The sequence below is a fragment of the Alexandromys fortis genome, unplaced genomic scaffold (genome assembly GCF_014885135.2).
Source record: "Alexandromys fortis isolate MF-2015 unplaced genomic scaffold, M_Fortis_MF-2015_v1.1 scaffold_60, whole genome shotgun sequence".
Lineage (NCBI taxonomy): Eukaryota > Metazoa > Chordata > Mammalia > Rodentia > Cricetidae > Alexandromys > Alexandromys fortis.
The window spans coordinates 1249386-1272533 of record NW_026067946.1 but is presented as its reverse complement, the minus strand read 5'-3'; the positions used below and the strand labels follow the sequence as shown (position 1 = coordinate 1272533).

Genomic DNA, 23148 nt, shown 5'->3' with positions numbered 1-23148 from the left:
TCCCATCTTGAAAAAAGAGAAGAAAACAAAGGAGAGAAGGGGGGGGGGCGGACTGACAAGAAACCCGATGGAAAAGAAAGCCAGCATCTGCACTTTACAGCTCAGGCCTAAAGGGCTCAGTTCTCCTTTGCCTGGTTTCAATTACAGGAAGAGTTTTATATATTATTCATTTCTTTCTATAGCTTCTTTGCAGAAACGGGAAAGGGGAAGCAGAGGAAGGGGCAAGAAAGAAAAGGCACCCACCTAGGAGGGGCCCAGTCGTGCTTGGTGCAGTCTAGTAGGGTCCCCACATACGTCTTGTTCCTCCACGTGACATTGACCACCAGGACACCTGTAGCGGAGAGGGGGTGGTTAAAGGGGAGCACATTTAACACCTATTACTTTATTTCCACTTCGTTTATTGTTATTATTTTTACCAGCAACATTCTATTCTCACATGGCTTTCAGAAGCTGCGGTTTACATCCTTCCCCTTTCTGGTTTCAGTGACCTCAAGTAAAAACCCACAGGAAATTGTGTGTGTGTGTGTGTGTTTGTGCGTGCGTGCACGCGCTCACGAATGTGGTGTAAAGGGGTGAGAGTGTGTGAGGGTGTGATCAAGATATTGCTGACAGAAGGAAATGGTTTTTGCCATGTCCTGCTGTAAAGTGGTGACATTCACCTCTTAATTTTTCTATTATTACACATAATTGCTTTCGTTTGGCAGGCAGCCAACGTAAACCAAGCCGGAGTTACCAGTGCTTAAGCCAGAGGGTGACTGAGAGGAATCTGGTTTCCAATTCAACACTATAAAACAATGGCAACTTTTTTTTTTTATTAAGAAAAGAAAAATCCCACTTGCAGATATGTAAAAATAGGCACAGCGGAAAAGGCAGGGCCTTGGGGCAGCTGTGACTTCTTCTTGACCCTCCCCTCGTTGACTCTGTGAAGCAGCGAGCAGCCCAAAGGGCTCCGAGGCTCTTAAAATAGCTCTCGTAAGAAAATAAGTGTGCACAACACATTCGCTCTTGGGGTTATCGGCAGTCAACTTTGGTAAGCATTTGCCACAGAGGATTAGGAAGGAGAGAACGCTCGAAACCGACACACGTGTTTCCTTCCAGCCACCCTGCTTTCCCTCTGCTGCACTGCAGGCTTCACCTCGGCACTGTGTCTGTGGGTCACTAAACCTGAGGGCGTGCAGTGTGCCAGACAGTGCTGAGGGACACATAACACCCTGCTTGTTCCTGCGGAGGACAAGTGCCACTTTAAGGAAACACACACACACACACACACACACACACACATGTCCTTAAAGCGTATCTGTAAAGAGGCTGGATTCTGAGACAATTACAAGAGTAAGGTGAATAAATGAAACATTGAAGGGAGCCATTGTTTCTTTCGGTGCCTACCCCTTCCACCCCCAGAGACCCTTTCTCCAAGTCTTTACTGGGCGACTTACTCACTTATACTATCTATCATCTTGGGAACCTCACAAAGCAAGACCTTTGTTGTTGTTGTTGTTGTTACTGGAGAACCCTTAAATAGAAGGTAAAATAATCTAAATGGTTGGGTCTCGAGTACTGGGGAAGGGAGATTTTTTTCTCTCAAAAGTCTCAAAAAGAGATCTTAAAATTGTTTTCCATATGGTCGGGGCTGCTGCTAGTTACATGGCGGCTGACTTTACTCACTAGAAATTCCACCGGCAGTAGGCTAGCCGGGGAAGAAAGAAAAGCTAAAAAGAATGGCAAGCATCGCCTCAAATCAGGCTTGATTCCTTTTTATTCCCCCGTGGAGGGAGGGTGGGGGCGTTTTTAACCGTTGAGTATGAAAAATCCCATTGTGATGAGAATCAATAGCAATTAGGCATTCGGTCAAAAATTGCACAAGATGGAACAATCGGAAAGGATTCTTTATGAGCACATCCCTTCAGGAAAGAGGGGAGGGGCGTGGAGGAGAGGGGCAAACTGGGCTGCCTTTCTCATCATCTGCTCTCTGGGGCACCGTGTGTGGTGTCAGAGACCTCTGCAGCTGCTTAAAATTCTTTAGCGTGTCAGCTATATTTACAGTGCGGGAATGTATCTGTATTGCCAGAAGGTTACTGCATTTCAGCTTCAGAGGCAATAGGCTGAAATCACTGCGTTCCAGAGTCCCTGATGTAGCACAAATGTATAATTAAAATTGCTTGAAAGGAAACATGAAAGAAACAACAAACCTTCCATTCTTGCAGTAATAAAATTAAAAACAGGAAAAGTCTGCACAGACACTTAACATTTGTCTGCAGTGAAAGGCTTTTGTTACTGCTTCTCCCCTAAGGGTTTCGTGTTTCCAGCAAACGCGGGCCGCCCATTGGCCAGTGCCTGCTGCGAACGCTCACGTCTGATTGGCTGGCCCGATGCAGCTGGCCGGAGCACAGGATGACAAGGCAAGGAGAAAGGGCAGGAGGAAGGATGCTCCCAGCTGCGGGAGAGCAGAAGCATCCATCGCCAGAAGCCCCACAAAGGCTGTGGAAGTTGGAAGCAGCCCCACCTCCTCCACCCCCCACCCCGCGATCCCCGCTACAGGGCTGCACACAGCCAAGAGGCCAGCCAGCATGGTACCCTGACAGCCAAATCTGCGGCCTCCAGCCAGGCGAGGGTAACCGGGCCAAAAAGAAGGAAGGGACCCAACATGAGCCATAAATCAGTGGTTATCCTGGGCCACAGGTTGAAACGGTCAGGGAGACAGAAGTGCAGTTGCAACTTCCACACGAAAAAATAGTTCACATCTGCTACTGCTTAGGAGCCACATGGGCCACGTTCTTGTCTGTACTAGAAGGAGTAAAATTCTTTAACCAAAAGCCCACTTTCAACTTCAGGGAACCTAAATAAGTCACCTTAATTTCAAGAAGCACTCTGAATTCAAAACGCTCAAAAGAAATGCTCCTCTCCCAGGGTGGTTTGTTTTGTTTTTGTTTTAATTCATTTTTTAACAGCCCCCTCAAGCAGTGCTAATTAGATTCATGGCCCTGTGGTGGTCCATCTTGTGCAAGCCTCTCCTCAGAGTCATAGCAGTTGAATCTGCTCGGAGGGAGTACAGACACTCAGCTGAGGCTCCAGGTTGGGGGAGAGGTTTGGGACTCTTCCTCCATGAACTGCAATTCACTCTTTTTTGTAGGTGGTCCACGGCCATTGTGAAGGTCCAAGTAGGCGGTTTAGCTCTGAAACATGGAAATTGCTGGGAGTGGTGGCACTGGCCTTTATTTCCAGCAGAGGCTGGTGATTCTCTGTGAGCTGGAGGCCAGACTGGTCAACAGAGCGAGTTCCAGGCCAGCTAAGGGCTATACAGTGAGACCCTGCCTCAATCAGTACATCAAATCTATAATTTTTTATGATTTTGATGAAATTATAAATTTTAAATGTTTTGTAACACAAGGCCATATGAAGCATAAGTTACAAAAGGCACAGTGAGTGATGTAAATCAGATGAAAGTGCCCAGAAAGTACAGGCTTGAACTTCATAAACCCAGGCTTAAAGGTACGTTTCTCTCTAAATAAATTAGACAATACACATACTTAGTTCCCTGAAGGTTTGTCTTTTCAAGCACACTTATTCTTCTGAATCCCTTGCTTTTCTCTCTCTCTCTTCAAGCCCTTTTTATGTTTATAAGAATAAGGATCTCATTTGGATTTTTTTTTTTGCCCTTCCCTTTCTACCTATTTGAAGGCTATTTGAAAAATTCCTGAGGCATATTCCTGTTAATCCTAAGCAAATGGGGGGACGTACAAGGATAGAATGGGAAGCTCAATAGTATGACTTTCTTCTTCATATTGTTGACACTTCATCCCACATACTGGTATACACACACATACATACACACACACACACACACACACACTCAAACACCGAGGCTTCATAAAGATTCACGCTCTAGTTCCTACTCAGATCCATCAAGCATTGGCTGTGTCCATTGGGTCTTTATTAAGTACTTATTTGTTGCTACTGAATCACTTTGTTGGAAAATGTGTTCAGCTTCTGTACTTACAGGGTCTACAGTCTTACAGTCGGGGTAGACATGCATCACAATCTAGAAGTCGAAGCACGGCTTTGCATATTACCAGTACTTAAAGAGTGTGCTCTTTACTAGACTAGAACAATCTCACATTAGATGAGAACCTGGGTGTGATGCTCTTGGTTCCTGCTCTACCCTCATGCCCTGCTCAGAAGGACGTCTTAGACCAGCAAGCTCTCATACCAGTAATCCTAAACCTAACCTCCTATCACCGGATCAGTGACTGGAGCCTGATACAGAGGCAATCAGACACATTCATGCCAGGAATCTGGGTTGGCAATGTAGAAACTTGGAAAAGATGATACAAAGAGAAGTCTAAAGATCTCTGTGTTAACTAAGAGGACCAGGTTGGGCAAGGGCCTCATAGATGTAATAGCTAAGAGATGAGACAAAGATGCCAAGCGCTAGATCAACACCTCAATACTTGTGTGTGTGTGTGTGTGTGTGTGTGCGCGCGCGCGCGCGTGCGCGCGCCTTCTTTGGGGGAGTTAAGTGGGGTGGGACCAGCAAGATGGCAGAGTTCTCCCTCCTGTGGGAACTTGAGTCACCCATGGCTTTCTGCTCACTAGGAATGCTTCCGTGAGAAACTCATACGTGTTTGAACATAAGATGTGTCATATCCTGGTAGGACGCTCCTTTATATTTCCCTCCATTCCTGGGCACCGTGAGCGGGTCTCTTCTGGCACTCCTTTGTATTTGGTATGGTGTCTGCACACACATCCCCGAGAAGCACTGACCCTCAAGCACAAGATCACTCAACACTTTCGAACCTCCAGGATTCTCATCAGAATCAGCGCCTTTTCTCGAGGTCTCACTGCTTCTGTATTTTTTCCGTAAGAGTAATCTCCCACTAGCTTACGGGGTGGCAGACTTTCTCTATGAAGAGATTCTGCTTCTAAGTTACTATTTCTTGTATCTGTGAAGCCGCTGCCTCAAGAACTGGGCAAATACTGATTGCCCAGTGGTTCTGCATCACTCTGCTTATATTACAGTTTAAAGACTGTCTGAGTCTTAAAAGAGCCTCATCCTTGGGAATGGGAGCATCACCAAGATACATCTGGATGGATTTGGTGTGCACTCGGGCAGAAAACACAAACTTCATTCTAATAACACCAAACTGTAACCTGTTTCTGCTGTAATCCAAGCCCCGCCCCCTCGTGGGCTACACTTTCTTTTATTTTACTTTTCTAGAGAAACACCAAGGATAATAGAAAGGCCACTGTTTCAGATCCTGGGTCCCAGTGTGAGTACTGCATAGGGCGGGGCTTATCAGCAGTCCTTTGTGTGGAATTCCTCTCCAAACAGTCCCTGGTTTTTCTGTTGGATGCTATCCTGGTGCTCTTCTCAAAGCTGAAACTGCTCTAGTGGCTCTGGACCGCTTTTCCTTCAACTAGATTCCCTTTCAGGACACAAAGTTTATAATTATTTGAGAAGTTTTTAAGTTTGTCCATAAAATACCTACCAGCCAAAAGAGTAAAATGGCTTTTCTGTTGCCTACACCAAGGATGTATGGTGCACCAGCACAAGAAAAGTCAGTGTTGTCACATGACCATGAAACAGGTTTGTTTGTTTTTTTTTTTTTTTTAAAGGGAGCCCTACTGCTGGGCTGAATGTTTGAAGAATCACTTTAACCACATCCTGTAATCAAACCATCTGGAACACAGTTCTGCGATTAGTCACCCTGAACATTGGGCTTTATCTGAACAAATAATGTATGGCAACGGAGCTTGCGAGATAGGGCAGGGCTGACAAAAAAAGTATAATTAAATACTTTATGCCCTAATGCCGCCACCCCAGTCGTAAACCCCAGAGACACACTGTTCTGGCGCTAATGCACTACCTTGTGAGAGCTTAACGATTCAAGGACAGAAGGGCCAGCATTTGCTGGTCTCTGTGGATCTCTGTTGGCGGCTGGAATATGCTGGCATCACTGTACCTTTGTTCATTATAACCTCTATATGACAGTCCAGCATTGCATTTTGGTGCTATTTCCAGGGCATTAGAAGCAGGGTTCGTTCGTGGCAGAGTAGTTAGGGCTGTTTGCCAGGGGTTAAGGCGCATATCTAGATATTTGCTTGAGTTCTTCTAAATGCCACCGTATAGAAGAAGAGGAGGAGTGGGGGGAGGGGAGAAGGAGGAAGAGGAGGAAGAGGAGGAAGAAGGAGACCCAATCAATACTGAAAAGCAAAGACTAGATCTTACTCTATTCTACCTTTTGAAAAACAAAGTGGTCCTCCCCACTTTTCAAAATATTTCAACATTTATATACAATCTGTGTAGTTCTTATTTTAATCTGGAAGGTCTTCCCTACTACAAATATATCTAATAAGCCTTTAAGAACACATGCATGCATGCGCGCATGCACACACACACACACACACACACACACACAGAAACCTTGTTTTCTTGTGGGCCTTATGGTTTAATATACCTAATAAGTCTTTAAGAATACACGCGCGTGCGCAAACACACACACATACACACACAGAAACCTTGTTTTCCCGTGGGCCTTATGGTTTAATATACCTAGTAAGTCTTTAAGAACACACGCACACACACACGTACACAGAGAAACCTTGTTTCCTCGTGGGCCGTATGGTTTAATACACAAAAGATCACAGAGCCGCTTCCATCACTGTCACCTCCCAGCAGCCTTTGTTCTGGGGCCTGATGAGCTGTATTGATTTGGGAAAATCATTGAGCTTCTTGGAAAACTCGACTCTCACTTATTCGCTGCCATCTATTTCTTTCTCATGAAGACAGGTGGTCAATATCCAGCTGGCTGGTCAGCTGAAGGAAGCTCTGGCTGGTTTTCTTTTCCTGGCTTCCCTAGTAACGACATCCTCTCTCGTGTCTATGAATTACAGCGGCCTGTTAAGAAGTCTACTGGTGGAGAACAGGGAGCAGAAATGCGGCTTTCCCCAGCCATCACCAGAAACACTAAAAGACTGCACTGGCTGCCGGTGAAGATGGGGACAGACTGTCCTCTGGCCGAAAAATCACCAGTGCAGAAGTATGAATGAACATCACAGCAGCCTAAGACAACACTGTCTAGGAAACAGCAGGCCAACACGGGGTGTGGTGGCCCACAGCTGCGACCCCAGTACTCAGGAGAGACCAGCGGAGAATCAAGACTTCAAGACCAGCCCAAAAGACATTGTGTGTGCAAAGCCAGCCTGCGACACAAGAGAGTGTCTGAGAACAAAATCATTTCATCACTGGTCGTTACAAATAAATTCCTGTTGATTGTAGAAAGAGATGTTTCTTTTCAGCAGTCAGGACCTATGCTGTGCAAGCAAGTTTCCTACTTACAAAATGCCATAGGTTTTATAATATGCCTCAAATGTAATGAAAACCATCATGAAAGAAAATGCCACGTGGAGATCTTTGGGGAAAAAAAAAACGTTTAAAGCATGCTCAGTAACAAAAGCATTTGCTTTCATGGTAGGCAGGCAGACACCCCGAAGCAGTACGAACGGCTTTACGGTATGTTCTTCCTCTACACAGCAGCAGGCACAGCACCACAATTACCCTTATTGCTAGCAAGTTCCTCTAACAGCTTCTGCCACACTGTCCAGAGTCCCAGCTGGGGACAAGCTGGAAAGCAAGTATGAGGTGACAGTGCCAGAACAGGGAAGAGGACATCTCTTGAGGTAGTTTCTACAGGACTGCAAGCCAGAGACACTTCACTGGGCACCATGCCAATCCCTGCAGGCCACTTCCCACCAAGGCTCAGTCAACACAGTGTAGTAAGGACAAAGAGACACAGGGGACATGAGGGTTGAGGGAGTCTTCCGAGACAAATATTTGGAGTCATCTAAATGCAGGAACAGAACGAGCAAATGCCACGATCGCTATGCCTACAGTGTCTCTCTCCATTTGTGTAAAGAGGCTTCATTTCTGGCTTTTGAGTGAGCTTTCCAGTAAGTAAGTGCTGCCCCGAAGGCTGCACACAATGGAGCCCAGTAGCACTCTGACTTCCCATGCCTGGATCTGCACTTGGACCTTCCAGGCACTCTCTGGTTTGTGTGAAACCTGAGTGTCCCTGATGACCTTTATGGAGCCTAACCGTTAGGGAAGGAGAATGGCTTCTCGCCTTCTCACCCCTCCCCCACGGGAAGGCAGAACCCCCACCCCCACCCAGACCTTGGTTAGTTCATTAAGGAGATATTTTTCTTCCTTTAAATAAAGGCATTCAAGAGCGTGGGAAAGGTATTTTATAAATGTTTGTCGAATTGGGCAAACCGTACTATTCCCTCCTAAGAGCCACTCCCTCCGTAAAGAGTGGTATTTCAGGACACGGCTCTGTTCAAGCGGCCCTGGGTATACAGCACATGGCCCAGGTCTCCCCAGTGAGGTGGACAGAGCCTTCCTTCCGTCACTGTCAGAGCCACTGCAGATGGACAACTGGAAGGATGCGGCCTGTCAATCACTACTCCCATAGATATCGTCAATTCATTTGACCCTTTTGCATCAACAGCTCCTCCTTACCCAAGCTCTCCATGTCATCATGGCTTCTGCTGGGAAACAGGAAGAGCGAAGAATAGCCAATGATGATAGAAACAGTTACTCAAGGCAAAAAAGCCCCCTCCGGGTCAGACCCCATTAAAGGAGAGTCCTCATGGCTCAAAACAGGAGAGTGCACAGAACTGTGAATATGGGATCACGTGACAGACAGCTTTCCCATGGGGGGGGGGAATCAGGTACTGGGGAGGGGGAGGCTGCGAGGAAAGACAAAGTAATTCTAAAGAACGAACACAGAGGAAGTGAGAGGTTAGAAGGAAAACTTCATCCTCAGGGCCTTAGGGAAGATGGGGTGGGGGGGGGAGGGGAGAGACAAGGAAGAAGGAAGTGGTCCTCTAGACACCCATTCTCTCGCCTTAATCAGGACCAGATTAGGTCCTGGTAATTTGCAGACTTCCAGGTTTAAACACTATTAAATTGCTTGTCAAAATATGTGTATCACCATTCTACATTATGGGACCGGGTTTTAAAGAGAATTTTTCCCAGCCACGGTCCTGAGTTATAAGGAAACAGTGGGAACCAATTGACAATTATGCTCCACATCAAAAGGCTGCTACTGATCCGTATATCTCGCTGGGACTGAAGAGCTGGGCTTCCTATAAATTAGGATGCTTTATTTAAAGTCAGAGCGCTTATTTGCTTTTGTGCCAGCTCTGGGCCCTTTTCATCTGTAGCTCGCCAGGCCCAGGAGAGCACAGATTCCTGCAGCCCTGCTGCCCACCAGCTGTGTCCTCTGTAAATCATAAAGCCTCTGAAGGAGCCGTGCTTTACAAAGGCCAACAACATTTGCTGGAGATGATCACTCAGCTATTATTCCACTCGCCGAAATTTAAAATAGCAATTTACAACAGCAGCTCAGACTGGGAACTGCTGCTCTGAACTGCGGGGTGTGTGTGTGTGTGTGTGTGTGTGTGTGTGTGTGTGTGAGAGAGAGAGAGAGAGAGAGAGAGAGAGAGAGAGAGAGAGAGAGCGCAAGCACAAGGCATACAAAGAGGTAACTGTTACACAACAGAAAACAGAAAATGCCACCATCTTGGCCAATCTAGAATGGAAGCACAGGGCCGGATAACAGAATATTGGACTCAGTACCCCCTTGAAGGAATGCAGCTTGGTGAAGGGTTTTGCCCATTCCTGTTTCCAGCTGCGGAGGCCATATCCCACAGGCAGCAAGAGAGTGGGTCGGATCCCTCTGGTAATGGGGTCACACACTGTGGCTCAGATTCAGAAAGTAGTGTGGGAAGCTGAAGGTGCATGTTCCAAGGGTGGTGGGCAGTGAATTCTGCAGACTAGGCAGTGGGACAGCACACTGACCAGGAGTACCTTACCCGAACCCCAACAAATGCAGCAGTGCAGACAGCCCTCTCCCCCTGCCTTCTCTGGTCCTTCTGGAGCTCACCTACACTTTCCTGAGTTCCAGTTCCATACTCTGTACTGTCGTATCTTTTAAACCCTCCCTTAACTCAGTGCACAGCTGAGGAATGGGAGACCAAGTTAAAATAGGAAGAGTTCCCAGCTAAGAAGGCAAGTCTTCCTGCATTCCTTCCAGGTGAAGCAACTCTGGAGCTAGGCCTCTGTACCCATTGGCCTATGTACAGACCAGGCCACGGCTGTGACTTATCTAAGTTTCAGAATCTTAAAGGCTGCAAATTCCAACCCTGAGAACCTTTTATTGCTTCTCTACACACACTGCTAATCTCAACCAATAGGAATTTATCTCTCCTCACAAACACAGTCGTTGTTTAAGCAAACGCTTCCTCGCCTGACTCTCCAACTTGAAATCCCAGAAGCCGCTCCTCTGAATTCTTTTTAAGGTAAAGGAAGCTCATTTCAAGGGCTCAGGAGCAGCTCACGTTTTCGAGGTTACAAAAAGGCCAAATTCCCAGTTCAGTGAGGACAGCTAAGGGGCCACAGGACCTGGCTCTGAGGGCACAGTCCCTGGTTCTGAGCCAGCAGCACCTCAAAGGCCAGCTCATCCCTTCCAATTCCCGTCCCAACAAATCAGTTTTCTTGTCAGTGGTGCGAGGCCCCTCAGCACCCCTCCCCCACCTCACATTCCAAAGTTCTTATCTTTCGGGGAGGGAAGCTTTTTTTTTTTTTTCATAGGCCCTATGGAGTTACAAGGATTTCAATAGGCTGCTTAGAGACCAGCTCTGTTCTGTAAACAAACCTAATGAAGTGTGACTAACAGTGCTCTCCTAGTGCAGGGCGAAGGTAAAGGGGCCTTTGTTGGCACTTACTGGAGCAAACTGTCATTTTGCTGGAGAAGAACAGAACTTAGCTGGTTATTGATTGACCAGCCCTGCTCCGTGTTGTTGCCTTACTGTCAATTTCTGGGGGCTGTACGAATATGCTTTTGTCCGGACATCGTGATGCATCATGCGCATGCGTGGCCACGCACAACCATCGAGGCTAACTCTAGGTTCTGCTTCTCTGCAAACCAGACAAAATCGTTTCTCTCTGATTCAAGGCTCCGTCCCTGTCCTTGGTATCACTGCCTTGGGCCTTTAGAACCTGTACCCAGGGTCACTCAGAGCTGTTTCAAAATCACTCTAATTATATCTGCCATGGTCATTACATTTTCGAGGGAAGTCTGGTCTATAATATCTGAAATTGCTGACTCTTCCTTTACCCATTCCACTGATGGATTCCGAAACTCCCCAAACTCATTGCCAACTGCTAACTAAATCCTCCACAATGACTTTTAAAGGTCTCCTTTTTAATTCCCATTTGTCTAACGTGTTATCAAACACACCCAATGATGCTTTCTGTTGGCAGGAAGACTTGAAGTCCTTTCACAGACGGAGGAAGGGATTCAAGTCAAAACCTGCTTTCCTTGCGAATCTGAGCACAAATTTCTGTATAAATTATTGACTGCACTTTGGCCTCATCAGAAACATTAGCCCCACAGGCTGATAAGTTCTGACCCCAGGTGGCACATCAAGCCCTCTCAGAAGAGGCAGAAACATTAGTCCTTTGCACAGAGGACTAGGGCATGTGAACCAATCAATCAAGCTCTCTGACAGGTTTTACAGCCTCTGAGCATTAGGCTTAAGTCAACCCCCCCAAGACTCCTAGGCTTGCACTATTCTCCTCTTCTCTGGTTGGATGACGTTAGGGTTAAGTCCAAGGCTTCAGCAAGAGAGAAAAGCTATTGTTAGTAACTCAGTCTTTATTGACTCTGACCTGCAGGGCAGCCAACTTGAAGTCTTTTCTAGAAAGTAATGCACTGTTAATTGGTGCTCATCACTGGGATGTGTTTTATACACCTCTTCACACGAAAAGACCTGACTAAACATTTCAAATGTCTTCCCGGCTTGTCTTTTCCTTCTGTCAAGAGTGAAAACACCCACACCCACACAGACATACTATAGATACACAGACACATGAATGTATACACACAGAGACATTCACATACATACACACAGAGAGAAAAAGACTGAGAGGAGACAAAAATCTGACTTCTATCCCAGATTGCAAACAGAGACTGTCTGTCTAGGCAGAGCTAACACTGGAAGCTGGCACAGGAAGCAATAGATAAGGGTTTTTTGTTTTGTTTTGTTTTCATAACAAATAGCTGTGGGGTTAGTACACAGGACAGGAAAAGGCCTGGTGGAGGGATGAGGTGCAGACCTATTATTTCCTTCTGATGTCTTTTGCTTACAATAACTAAAGATGTTTTCAGTAGAAACTGGGAGCTGTATTTATGAGCAGCAGAGAGATGGCCTCAGGGGTGACGAGAACAAGATGCCACTCCTCGGCTTTGTTTGAAGAATCCAAGCTCTCTAAGGCTGTAGCAGAATTATTGGTCCAAAGGCTTCCTGGCTTTCTTTGAAAGAAAAAGCAAGCAAGCTATTATCTCTTCTGTTCTGGGAGAGGGTGGGAAAGCGAGTGGCTGATGGAGGGTAATCACGACAGGGCCCTGCCAGGCCTACTTCCTCCTGCCTGGCTCAACAGGCCTGTTAACCACTATTCTTAGGCCCTGCCAGGCCTTTTACAGTCCTACCAAACACCTTTTGTTGTTGAAAGGGTAAATGACAGGGCAGAATTTGAGGGAAGAAATCATATGTTGGCATTTTGGAAATCAATATTTTGAATGGGGGGGGCTAACATTAAACGGCTAAATCAAGTTTGTTGTTGTTGTGTTGGTTTTTTGTTTTGTTTTGTTTGGCCACAAAGCTGTTGCTATTTAGCCAAAGGATTACTCTGTTTCCAGTAGTGTATTCCAGGGTATGGATTGGTATACATGAATTCGCATATATTCTTTTCAAGCAAGAAAAGATTTTCTCAGGAAGCTGCTGTTCCAGTGCCATGCTAACATCTGTGCTGGGTGTGTGCTGGTAACTCATGGACACGCTGATTCCTAAGTTGAGCTTTAGATAAAAAGATTGGAGAAGAATGGGTGCTGCTTTTTGTCCAGCTTTTCTGTGGGGCCACTGGAGTACCACTCAACTCGAACACCAGAGAAAATGAGGTCAGGGAAACTAGCCTTTAAATGGTCGTCTTGCCCCTGTAGCTTCGATGTGTTTGTATAAATCCTTGTGTAAATCTACTGTCATAACAGATTAAACTCACAGGTACAATGGTTCCCCAGAGGCCAAAATATATTTCGTGAAGAGCTCAAACCGAAAACGACTGTGTAGCCTGTTTTCACGTAGGAAGCTTTTCCAAAAAGTCCTTTTCTGGTTTGTTTTGCTTTTGTAGGCCAAATGTAGGTTAGCAAGAGAACCAGAGAGACACCAAGTAGTTGCCTGAAGAGAGTCAGAGTAGACAAGTTACCCCTTGGGATCTGGGGGACTGCTTTCAGACAGACCCCCCCCACTACATACACTAAAAGCTTTACATATAGGGGCACAGTAATTGCATAAAACCATGGCAGATCCTCTGATAATGCCAACAACACAAAAGTTACGCAAACAGTTGTGGCATTAGTTAAGTGATGTGATAGCCATTATCTTGGTTATCAAATTGACACACCTAAGAGGAGAAAACCTCCCTTGAAGAATTCCCTCTATCAGATTGGCCTGTAGGCATGTCTGTGGGGGCATTTTCTTGGGTGCTAATTGACATAGTAGGCACCCATTGTGGGTGGTACCATCCCTAGGCAGGTGGGCCTGGGCTGGAAGCAAGCCAGTAAGGAGTACTCTCTCATTGTCTCTGTTTCAGTTGCTGCCTTTAGTTTTCTGTTTGTATCCCTCTCTGCCCTGACCTCCATTGGTGATGGACTGTAAGGTAGAAACAAAATAAACTCCTTGTCCCCTCACGATGCATTTGGTCATGGTGTTTATCTATCACAGCAACAGAAGGAAATCAGAATAGAAGCTAGTGACATATTTTACATGTAGTTGGTTGGATCTAAGGATCTGGAACTCATGCCTGTGAGACAAGCATTTTACCAATTGAGCTATCCATTTCCCCAGCTCTAAGGCCAGAGTCTCAATTTTAGACTTCTTCAGATCCAGAACTGTGGAAAAATAATTTTCTGTGCATTATAAATTGTCCAGTTCCAGGCATTCTGTTGTATCCATACAAAGCATCCTAAGACAGCCCTACACATATCACTAAAATTGGAAACCCACAGAAAAACTGAATCTTGATAGAGTCGAAGCTATCAAGGGTGTCCAATGAAGCATCAAAAAGCCAACTTAAAATTAATAAAATGACCTGAGCTTACATATCAGGGGGCTAACGTTTGCATCACAGTTGCCAGGAAGAAGGATGCAGAACAAATACAAGGAAGAACGATGGAGAACTTGCCATGCACGCGACACGAGACTCAGTGTTTGTACACAGATCATCACATTTGTTTTCGTAGGGCTTGTGTGTCAGGTTCCTTAATTATTATATTACTAATAAGCAAATTAACTCTAAGGATGCTTAACCGATGTCCCCTGGTTAGAAAGCCAAGGACACAAACGCATCTGACTTCTGTTGTCCTGCACTCACGGGTATTAGGTTATAGAACACGGTGTTCTAAATAGCAGAGTTCCACACAGGAGCTGCAAGAGCATGGGTGGAGATCCTCTATGGGTGGGCACCTTTGTGATGGCCAGAAACACATGCTGCAGGTACACAGATCTCAACTCTAGGTTTGGTGGCATCATCACCTTAGAAGCTTGAAAGTGACCACAGGGGTGACATGTGAACAGGCCTGGAAACGGCAAATGAAACAGAGCAGGGCTTTCCCTCTCCAAGTCCCTTGCCAGGGTCCTATGGCTGATGCTCACTGTGGAATTCCAGAGGTTCCCACATTCATTTCTGGCATCATAATGCTCCTTGTCAGGGAAAATAAGATCTGGAAAAAGCAGAGAATCTCAAACCCCTTCTAAGTCTATGTTTAACTACTTGGGAGGTAATTTAAAACCCGAGGTGTATGATTCCAGAACTCACTGTGGACTAGAGTTCTAACACCTTACAATGTGGGTTGTCTTTCAAAGGAATGATAATTCACAGTCCAGACATCTCTTTCTGCTGAAGCTCTTATCTCTCTCATTGGTTATTAGAGTGTGCCTACCTTTACCTCTTCATAACTCCTGTTGCCACTACTTTATCCACACCATGGACCACTTCCAGACTTCGATTTGGGTCCCACCATGATCTTCTACGGCCTCACACTTCAATGTGCCTTTAATTTTTTCCGGGATCCACTTCTTGCCCATTAACCCTTCATTTCTATCTGGGGTCTGGAGAACTATGGCTCACTTTGCCTGACTGATGGTCAGAATTCAAGTTCAGGAGCACTGAACTCCAGTGAGCTTTCCCCCAAATCCCTCACCACTCCTGGGGTATTCCTACCCAAGCAGTTTCCCCCTGAGACCCAGGGTGCTGACACCAGTCAGCTCCTCCTGGTGTTGGCAAAGAGTGAGCTCTCTCCATGCAGGTAAAGGGGAGGCTAGATATTAAAATGAATGAAGACATAAAAGCTGGACACCCACAAAATTCCCAACTGCTGCTGCTCTGTCCCTTCTCAGAGCAAGATTCCACCCCAGGTAATCCTTCCCACTTGTCAATCAATCTTATAATACAGGCCAAAATCACTCAGATTTTCCGATCTTTTCATTTTTCTTCTTCCATTTAGTAGAACTTGTGTGGAATAAGCAACCTTGCATGTTTAAGAAGCCGGGAACCTTCCCCTGGGACTTCAAAAGGCATTCATTTTCTTTCTGAAATATTCCAAAAGCACTTGGTGAGGTACATCTGTCGCTCACCTGATGTTGAGGCTCTAAATGCAGACCATCACCCACCCAGGCACGGAAGATCCAGACCGCTGGCTTCTCAGACTGCTTGCAATTTAATGAACAGTCATATCCAACAAATCTCATCCCGATAGAGCCTGCCAGTGGTTCTTCTCCCAGACTCGGGGCCCCAAAGAGAGATCTGTCATTGCCTAAATAAATTTTACAGATGTAATAGATAAAGGCAATAAAGAAACCAGAGCTTTACCTAAAACACAGTTGACAGAGCAGAAAGCTCCGTCTTCAGAATGGGCAAGTGCATTTGTGCCTACGAGGCTGCCTATGTGTACCAGAGAGAAAGACACAATGAAAGTTAGGAAGCATGAAATGGCAGCCTCTTTGCCTTTCAGGGAATGTAAATTTTATTTGCTGGATGTAAATATTCAAAAGCTGTGGTTTCCACCTCCGTGTGTGATCAGCGGAAATTGATTTCAAGGAGACACAAAATTATTCAGCTTGTTGCTTGGCAACGTGAAGCTCACAGATCACACGTTCACACGCATCCCTATCGAACAATTCAGGGGGGTGCTTTCCTATTGTGACCGGTGTTGGCACAGATGGCTTTGTGTGCCCTTGGTGCGTGTGCTCCTGCCAGACAGAAGAGGACACAGTCATAGCTTGTCTTCAACAAGTGCCTGTGACCTGTAGTAGGTGCTCCCTGCACAGTCTGCTTCTGGGGAACCTTAAACCTTACACCCCAAATAATTCAAACATAGTAGCTTTGTTTTAAAGGCCAGGTGGCCAACTTTTTAGGAATCAGTACCTGGCCCCAATATAGGAGACAGACACAGGTAAGAAATAGTGTTAATATTCTTGTCCACATGATCCATAGTAAAGGAATACTGTTAGCTTTGCTCTGAATGTGTGTGAGTGTATGTGTGTGAGTGTACTTGCTAGTGTGAGTGTGTTTAATTTGCTTAGCAAATTGTGGACTCTAATATTTAATAGGCTAATTAAATTAATCTAATTTTATGTGGATGCATATTGAAAAATAGAAAAGGTATGTAGACAGAAACCCTGTCATCCAGGCATATGCTACAGAACAGAAAACACTAAAAACCAGTCCTTCTAAAAGAATATGGCCGTCACAACAGCCCTGTGCAGATGCTGATGTAAGTCTGGTCAATGCTGCCCCATTCTCTTTCCAGAAGACTCCAGAAATGTGAATTCCATTTACTTAATCCAATTCAAGTCCAAAATGAACTGCCCGATCTCTAGCCCTTGGTGGATTTGGGGTCAACCTTATAAAACCACCTCTTTTTAGAGATTATAACTGTGCATTGGGAAATGATGAGAACGGGATAAATAGAAGGAATCTGTAATTTTTACAAAGCAATTAGATGCCAAATGGGTCTTCAATCATGGTTTCTTGCAATTTACATTTCACCTTGATCCAGAGACTGGGGATATGGGACCCATCAGAGGAACTGAGTCCCAGGCACAAGCACTGTTCCCTACACGTCTGCTACTTTGTCCCCCTAACCACAGCTTCTCCTTCACCCCTGTTGGGTACAGATATAACATGACCACCATTGCTAGTCATGTAACAAGACCTGCACATTTGAGGACACCCGAACCTAGGTACCATGCTGGCTGGCTAGTGAAATACTCCCTTGACTGTTTCTAGAATAAACATTATTATGTTCCACACGCTACAAACTTTCATTTCATTTAACAGAGTGCATAAAGTGCTGACTATGTGTTAAGCACTTTTCAAAGATTCTCGTAAATATTAATCTCCTTAATCCTACTAGCAATGTAATCCTCCACAAATAAATTAACAAAGACCCAAGCAGTTTTCAAGAACAAAGCATCTTGGGGAGTTTTCCTGAGAAGGCAACACCGTAAGGGCCCAGAGAGATGAAATGGTTGCTTGGATCCCCAAGGCTAATGAGAACAGAGCTGAAACCAGAACCGAGACCACCAGGATATCTTCCATGTTCTTCTCTTCAAGTAATCCTTTGTCTTAACATGGCTGCATGGGTATAGACACCCATCTAAAGCTCTTGGTGATTCCTTCTGAGCATGAGATTTGCCTAAAGCCCAACACACTGTGGAGGCCTGGCTTGCAGCTAAAGTCCTCAGGAATCCAGCTCTAGTGAGGCCAATGCACAATGACAGGATGTTGCTCTGGAGACCAGAGAATCAAGAGGAGGATTTTTGGACTGGGGCTAGACCTCAGTGGGGAGAGTGCTTGCTTAGCATACACGAGGCCCTGGACTCCATTCCCAGCAGCACATAAGCCAGATAAAGTGATGCATACCTCCAGTCTCACCACTTGGGTGGTGGGTACAGGAGGAGCAGAAGTTCAAAAAAAAAATCTTTTCAGACAGAAAGAAAACGAAAGACTGGACAAAGAAGTGCACTGGGTAGAACTGAAGTCCTATGGTAGGTGACACAGGAGTCTTCACTTCATTCGAAATTTCTCAATCCAGATAGGAGGAAACTAAAACTACAGGGGGGCTATGTCAAATTTATGGCATATAAAATTATTAAAAAGGTGAGCATGGAGATTATTCATTGCAGTCCACATACAACAAAATGCTGTGTGTTTTGAGTCATGTTTAGAAACAAACAAACTAAAATGGAGAAATCAACTCAGGGAGTCATGACTTCATGAATGAACGTGACCACAGACACCTCAGAACAGTACTTGAAGGCAGCACACAACTGTTCTGTCCCTCAAAATCACATTATGGAGCAGGCTCTGTCTGACTCACACCACGAGATTCTTGCCTACATTTGTTTTATTTTATCACAACATCCGGAAAGTAGTTCCTGATGGCTGACAGGTAGGGGTCGCATCCTCTGGGATGCACTTTGCATGTGCTCCAAAAAACGGAGGCCAAGGTGCCCTCAGAATAGTGACGAGTCAGTACGTCAGCCTGCAACTACCCTGAAGGCCTGGAAGGCCAGTGTGAACCTCGGGATGGCCAAGCCAAATGGGAGTGCCCGGTGTGTGTGGACACTGCAGGCTTCAAGGCTCTAGCTTTGTCTAGGTGGTGAGAGTCAAGGTTCCAGTTCTATCTGGAATGGACTACAAGGAAGGTGAATCTCGCCTCCCACTTGGTGTATTTGTATTTTAGCTCTGGACAAATGGCATACTTTCCCCAAACTCTCCAGGTGCTAAACAGTCCCCTTGGGTGTTTGTTGAAGATATTAATTGCTAGTTCTACCCACAAGGACCTAAGGTGGCTGTTAGATTCACCAGGCTAATGGTCTTTAAAGGAAAAATGTGTATCATATAAAATAAGATAACCATACCAGACCTGAACATTTTCAGAAAAAGGAGGGGGGGGGTCATGATTTGATGAGTTCCTTTCCCATACTCTCTGGGTGAGGGTGGGAATAGCATCTTGCTATCCCCTTGGGGAAAGTTACTAAGGCTTTTTCTCAGAAGCTAAGGACTTTTAACTCCTGAGCCTTTTGACAGGAGTATTAGCATAGCAGCTTCACTTGAGTTAAGGAGAGAATTATTCTGCCATCCACACTAATCTCTTCTGGCAAGAGGCAGAATACCAACAATGGCTCCTCACAGAAGAAGACAGAGCCCCACCCCAGCCATCCTTCCCTTCATGGACAGTAATTTGGAACTCTTCAAAATATTAATATAACCTCACTTAATAAAAACAAATTTGCAGAAAGTAGTATATCCCAGACGCTTCCTATCCTCCTCCCAAACAACTGTGAATGGCATGTATTGTGAATAACATACCTATTCTTCAGACCCCTTACACAGACACACGTGTTCATGTCAGTGTGTGGTGTGCGCATGCACACCGGCGATGCACTGGTCACAGAAGGACGTCAGATGTCCTGCTCCGTCACTCTCCACACTATTCCCACAGAAAGGTTCTCTCTCTGAATGTGGAGCTAAAGCTGGTAGCCAAGCAAGCCCCAAGTAAACAGATTGTTTTTCTTATCTATTGATGGATTTGTTTATTGTGTAGGTATGTGTGTGGATGGACCCCTTCTGCTCCAGCACACATGTGAAGGTCAGAGGACACCTCGTGGCAGGACTTCCTGTCTGCAGGTTCCATGGCAAAGACCTTTACCCACTTGAGTCATCTCTCTGACCCCAACTTTCCTTGTAGCTGTAAAGGATTTGATCTCAGGTCTTTGTACTTGGGCAATAAACATTCTTAGCTACTGAGCCATTTCCCAAGCCCCAACGCCAAGGATACTAACATCTTATTGTGCTGTTGCGATTGCATGCTAGTTTGGCAGAAGTCAGACAACTGGGCAGGTCATGGTGCTTGACAAGCGAGCCCCGAGACAAAGCAAACAGCACTGCTTGCTTTGCACACTCACACTGGGCACGGCACCTCTGCCGAATGCCTGTGTGGGAAGGTGAGCGTGCCCCACAGACACACCATGCACACCTCCTCAGCCTCCTGGGAATCTGGGAGCCAGAACTCTTCCCAACACATTCATCAAAGACCTTCTCAGAAGATAGAACCAACTTGCCTTTTTACCCTGTTCCACAACAAAAAGCTCTGGTGAGTGCTTCAGAAGTAACGACCCAGCAAAGACGTGCTTTGGGAGCAGCCCCTGCGTCAGGCCTCCGCATCCTTTCCAGAAAGCCGCCTCCAGTGAATGCATGTCCAAGGCTGCTGTAGTTACTCTTCAATAGCAAACTCCTTGGCCCTCCCCTGCTCCTCTGGAAATTTGGTAACCATGGATTGTGTATCCCGCTGAGGCTTGATACGTAGAGCTGTGTTCTACCTGCTATTAAGCTGCTGATAGCAGTGTTTCTGTTGCAATTTATGAGCAATGTCAGCTGAAGGCAGAGAGTATTGTACACACTATATTTTCCCAGCTGGAGATCTCCGTGAATGGAAAGCAAAAATATGAATACACATGCATTGTGGGCTTGAGGGAATAAAAAGGCAGGGGAAGAAGTCTGCAGGCTAAAATCAGGTGGGTGGTCTTGATTATGAACCAAGTAGATAATAAAATATTCAAAGGAAGGGCCAGCTAAACGGTCAGGAAATACATACAGAAAAGCAGGAAAAGTCCCAGAAAAGCCACTCTCTATTTGTACCTTGCCAACCTAATTCCTAGTTGTGCCAAAACTCACCTTCCTGCCTGGGGTTTTAAATAGCTTACCATAGCCAAAGGTCACTTGACACCGCAAAAACAAAAACCCACTCAACATCAAGTTTCCAAGAGCTGCCTCAGCAGGCAGCAATGGCAGTGCAGCCAATCCCCACACCTCCGCCCACACTCTTCCTCAAAAGGCAAATTGTCTTTAGCCAGAAATATCTTACATGGAGTTCTTTTTGTGGTTACGAAATGGATACCTCATATTGTCCAGCTGTCCATGGGCTTTAAAAAAAATCATGAAATACATAGAGAAACCATCAGCTCTAAGAAATCCAATGCTACAGAAAAAGGCTCAAATCATAAGTCAAGAAACTGACAGGCAAAATCCCTAGAAAGCCATTTTTTCCCTAGAAACTCTAAGAAACACAGCAGAGAACATTCTCAGGGATCTAGCTAAATATGCTTCATTAAACTTCTAGCTGAAGAAAATGGAGAATTGCTTTATCTGGGCAGCTGGTTTCCAGTTCTGCTGTGTATCACACTTATGAGGATTTGTTTTTCTAACCATCATGTTAGAGCCTGATCCCTGGAAACTGTGGTTCAGTGGTTCTGAGTTCCAGGTCAGCTTTTAAAAGATACATGCCTAAGGGCTTTCTGTGGGGATGATAGGTCTCTAAAAAACACTGCACAAGCAAATCTGAGTCCTCCATGACTGCAGTAGGCTGTGTTGACTGTAAAAACTGTCTTCTGACATGTAAATGGAACACTCAGGCATAGTAAGTAATAGTTAAAAGCAAAAGGATGATTCGCTTTTTCCCCCGACGGAACATAAACCAACATTTGACCATGTAACACTGAACCAGATCTTCAATTGAAGTATTCATCTGTCTCTTGAACCTGAACTTAGGTGGTTTTGATTCAGAAAAAAATTCATCTCACAGTACCAACAAAATAAAATAAAAATACTGAGCCTAAGAAATGTATCAAGCTCAGAGATAAACCAGGGAAAAGTAATTACCACTCAAATATAGCAACATGACATTCTTTGAAGGAATATCCTTTTGATGTTAGGTCTCAAATGCCAAGAGGCAAAAATCTCAAATCTTAACATTGTTCAGAGGGAGTCTGGAGAAAACAAATATGTCTCCTGAAACTGTTCTCTCTACAAAGAGGAATGAACCCATCTGTAGTCAGTACATGATCAGTAAGATTTTACTAAATAATTGCAGATTTTCTAAGAAATACCAGGAAGAAAAGGGGTATACGATGGAGAGCCTACATTCAACTGGCAGGAAATACATAGTCTGAGAGACTGAGCACATGCAATTACATTTCTGGAGATCACCATCTACTAAAGGAAATCTCACTGTAATAACTATAAACTCCCAGCATCCCCCAGTAGATTGTTCATCCTTTCAGATTCGACATAAAGCTAGGGACACTTGCTATTGAAGATAGATTCTTCTCTCTCTTTCTTTCTTTTCTTTCTTTCCTTCCTTCCTTCCTTCCTTCCTTCCTTCCTTCCTTCCTTCCTTCCTTCCTTCCTTCCTTCCTTCCTTCCTTCCCTCCTTCCCTTCCTTTCATTTGTTCATTTTTGAGACACAGTTTCTCTCTGTAGCCCTGGCTGTCCGAGAACTTGCTCTGTAAACCAGGCTAGCCTTGAATCCACCTGCCTCTGCCTCCTGAGTGCTGGGATTAAAGGTGTATGTCACCACCTCCTAAACTTGATTTCTTAACACACACCAAGGGAACTATCTTTGCAAATGATTGGAAATATATTAGAAATGCAGGACAGCGCCATACCTGTAGATGGAGATGGGAAAATGTCCCACTTTTTCACAATTACTTAACAAATTGTTGGGTTAAAAATGGATTTTACAGCCAGACAGTGGTGGCACACACCTTTAATCCCAGCACTCGGGAAGCAGAGCTCGGTGAATTTACGTTGTGCAAGCACTTTTACAGTTAGCCTTCAATGACAAGACATTGTCATACTTTTAATTCCTTTCATAGTTGCTGACACTATGCAGCTCTGTTACAAAAAATATGCAGGAAACTATTCTGGAAAGACTATTGACACTATGGGAAAACAGACCAACTCTTTTGAGATGAGGTATCACTGTCTTATCACTGTTCCTCTGGCTGTCCTGGAACTCACTATGTAGACTAGACACACACAAAATAACCCAATAAATTCTGTTGAATACTCTTGGGTTTCCAATAAATTCTGTTGAATACTCTTGGGTTTTCACAGTTGCCTTTTGTTTACTTGTTTCCTCTCCTCTCCTCTCCTCTCCTCTCCTCTCCTCTCCTCTCCTCTCC

At 45.1% G+C, this 23148-nt stretch overlaps 1 protein-coding gene across 4 annotated transcripts in view; it reads right to left on the bottom strand.

The window, feature by feature from the left end:
• Znf608 (zinc finger protein 608) overlaps positions 1–23148 on the bottom strand; it is a 109118-nt gene that overhangs the window by 11521 nt on the left and 74449 nt on the right. For all 4 annotated transcript variants that reach the window (XM_050149276.1, XM_050149278.1, XM_050149279.1 and 1 more), the window contains one exon: positions 244–331. In XM_050149276.1, coding sequence (XP_050005233.1) covers positions 244–331 — 88 coding nt within the window. The remainder of the gene's footprint in view (positions 1–243; positions 332–23148) is intronic.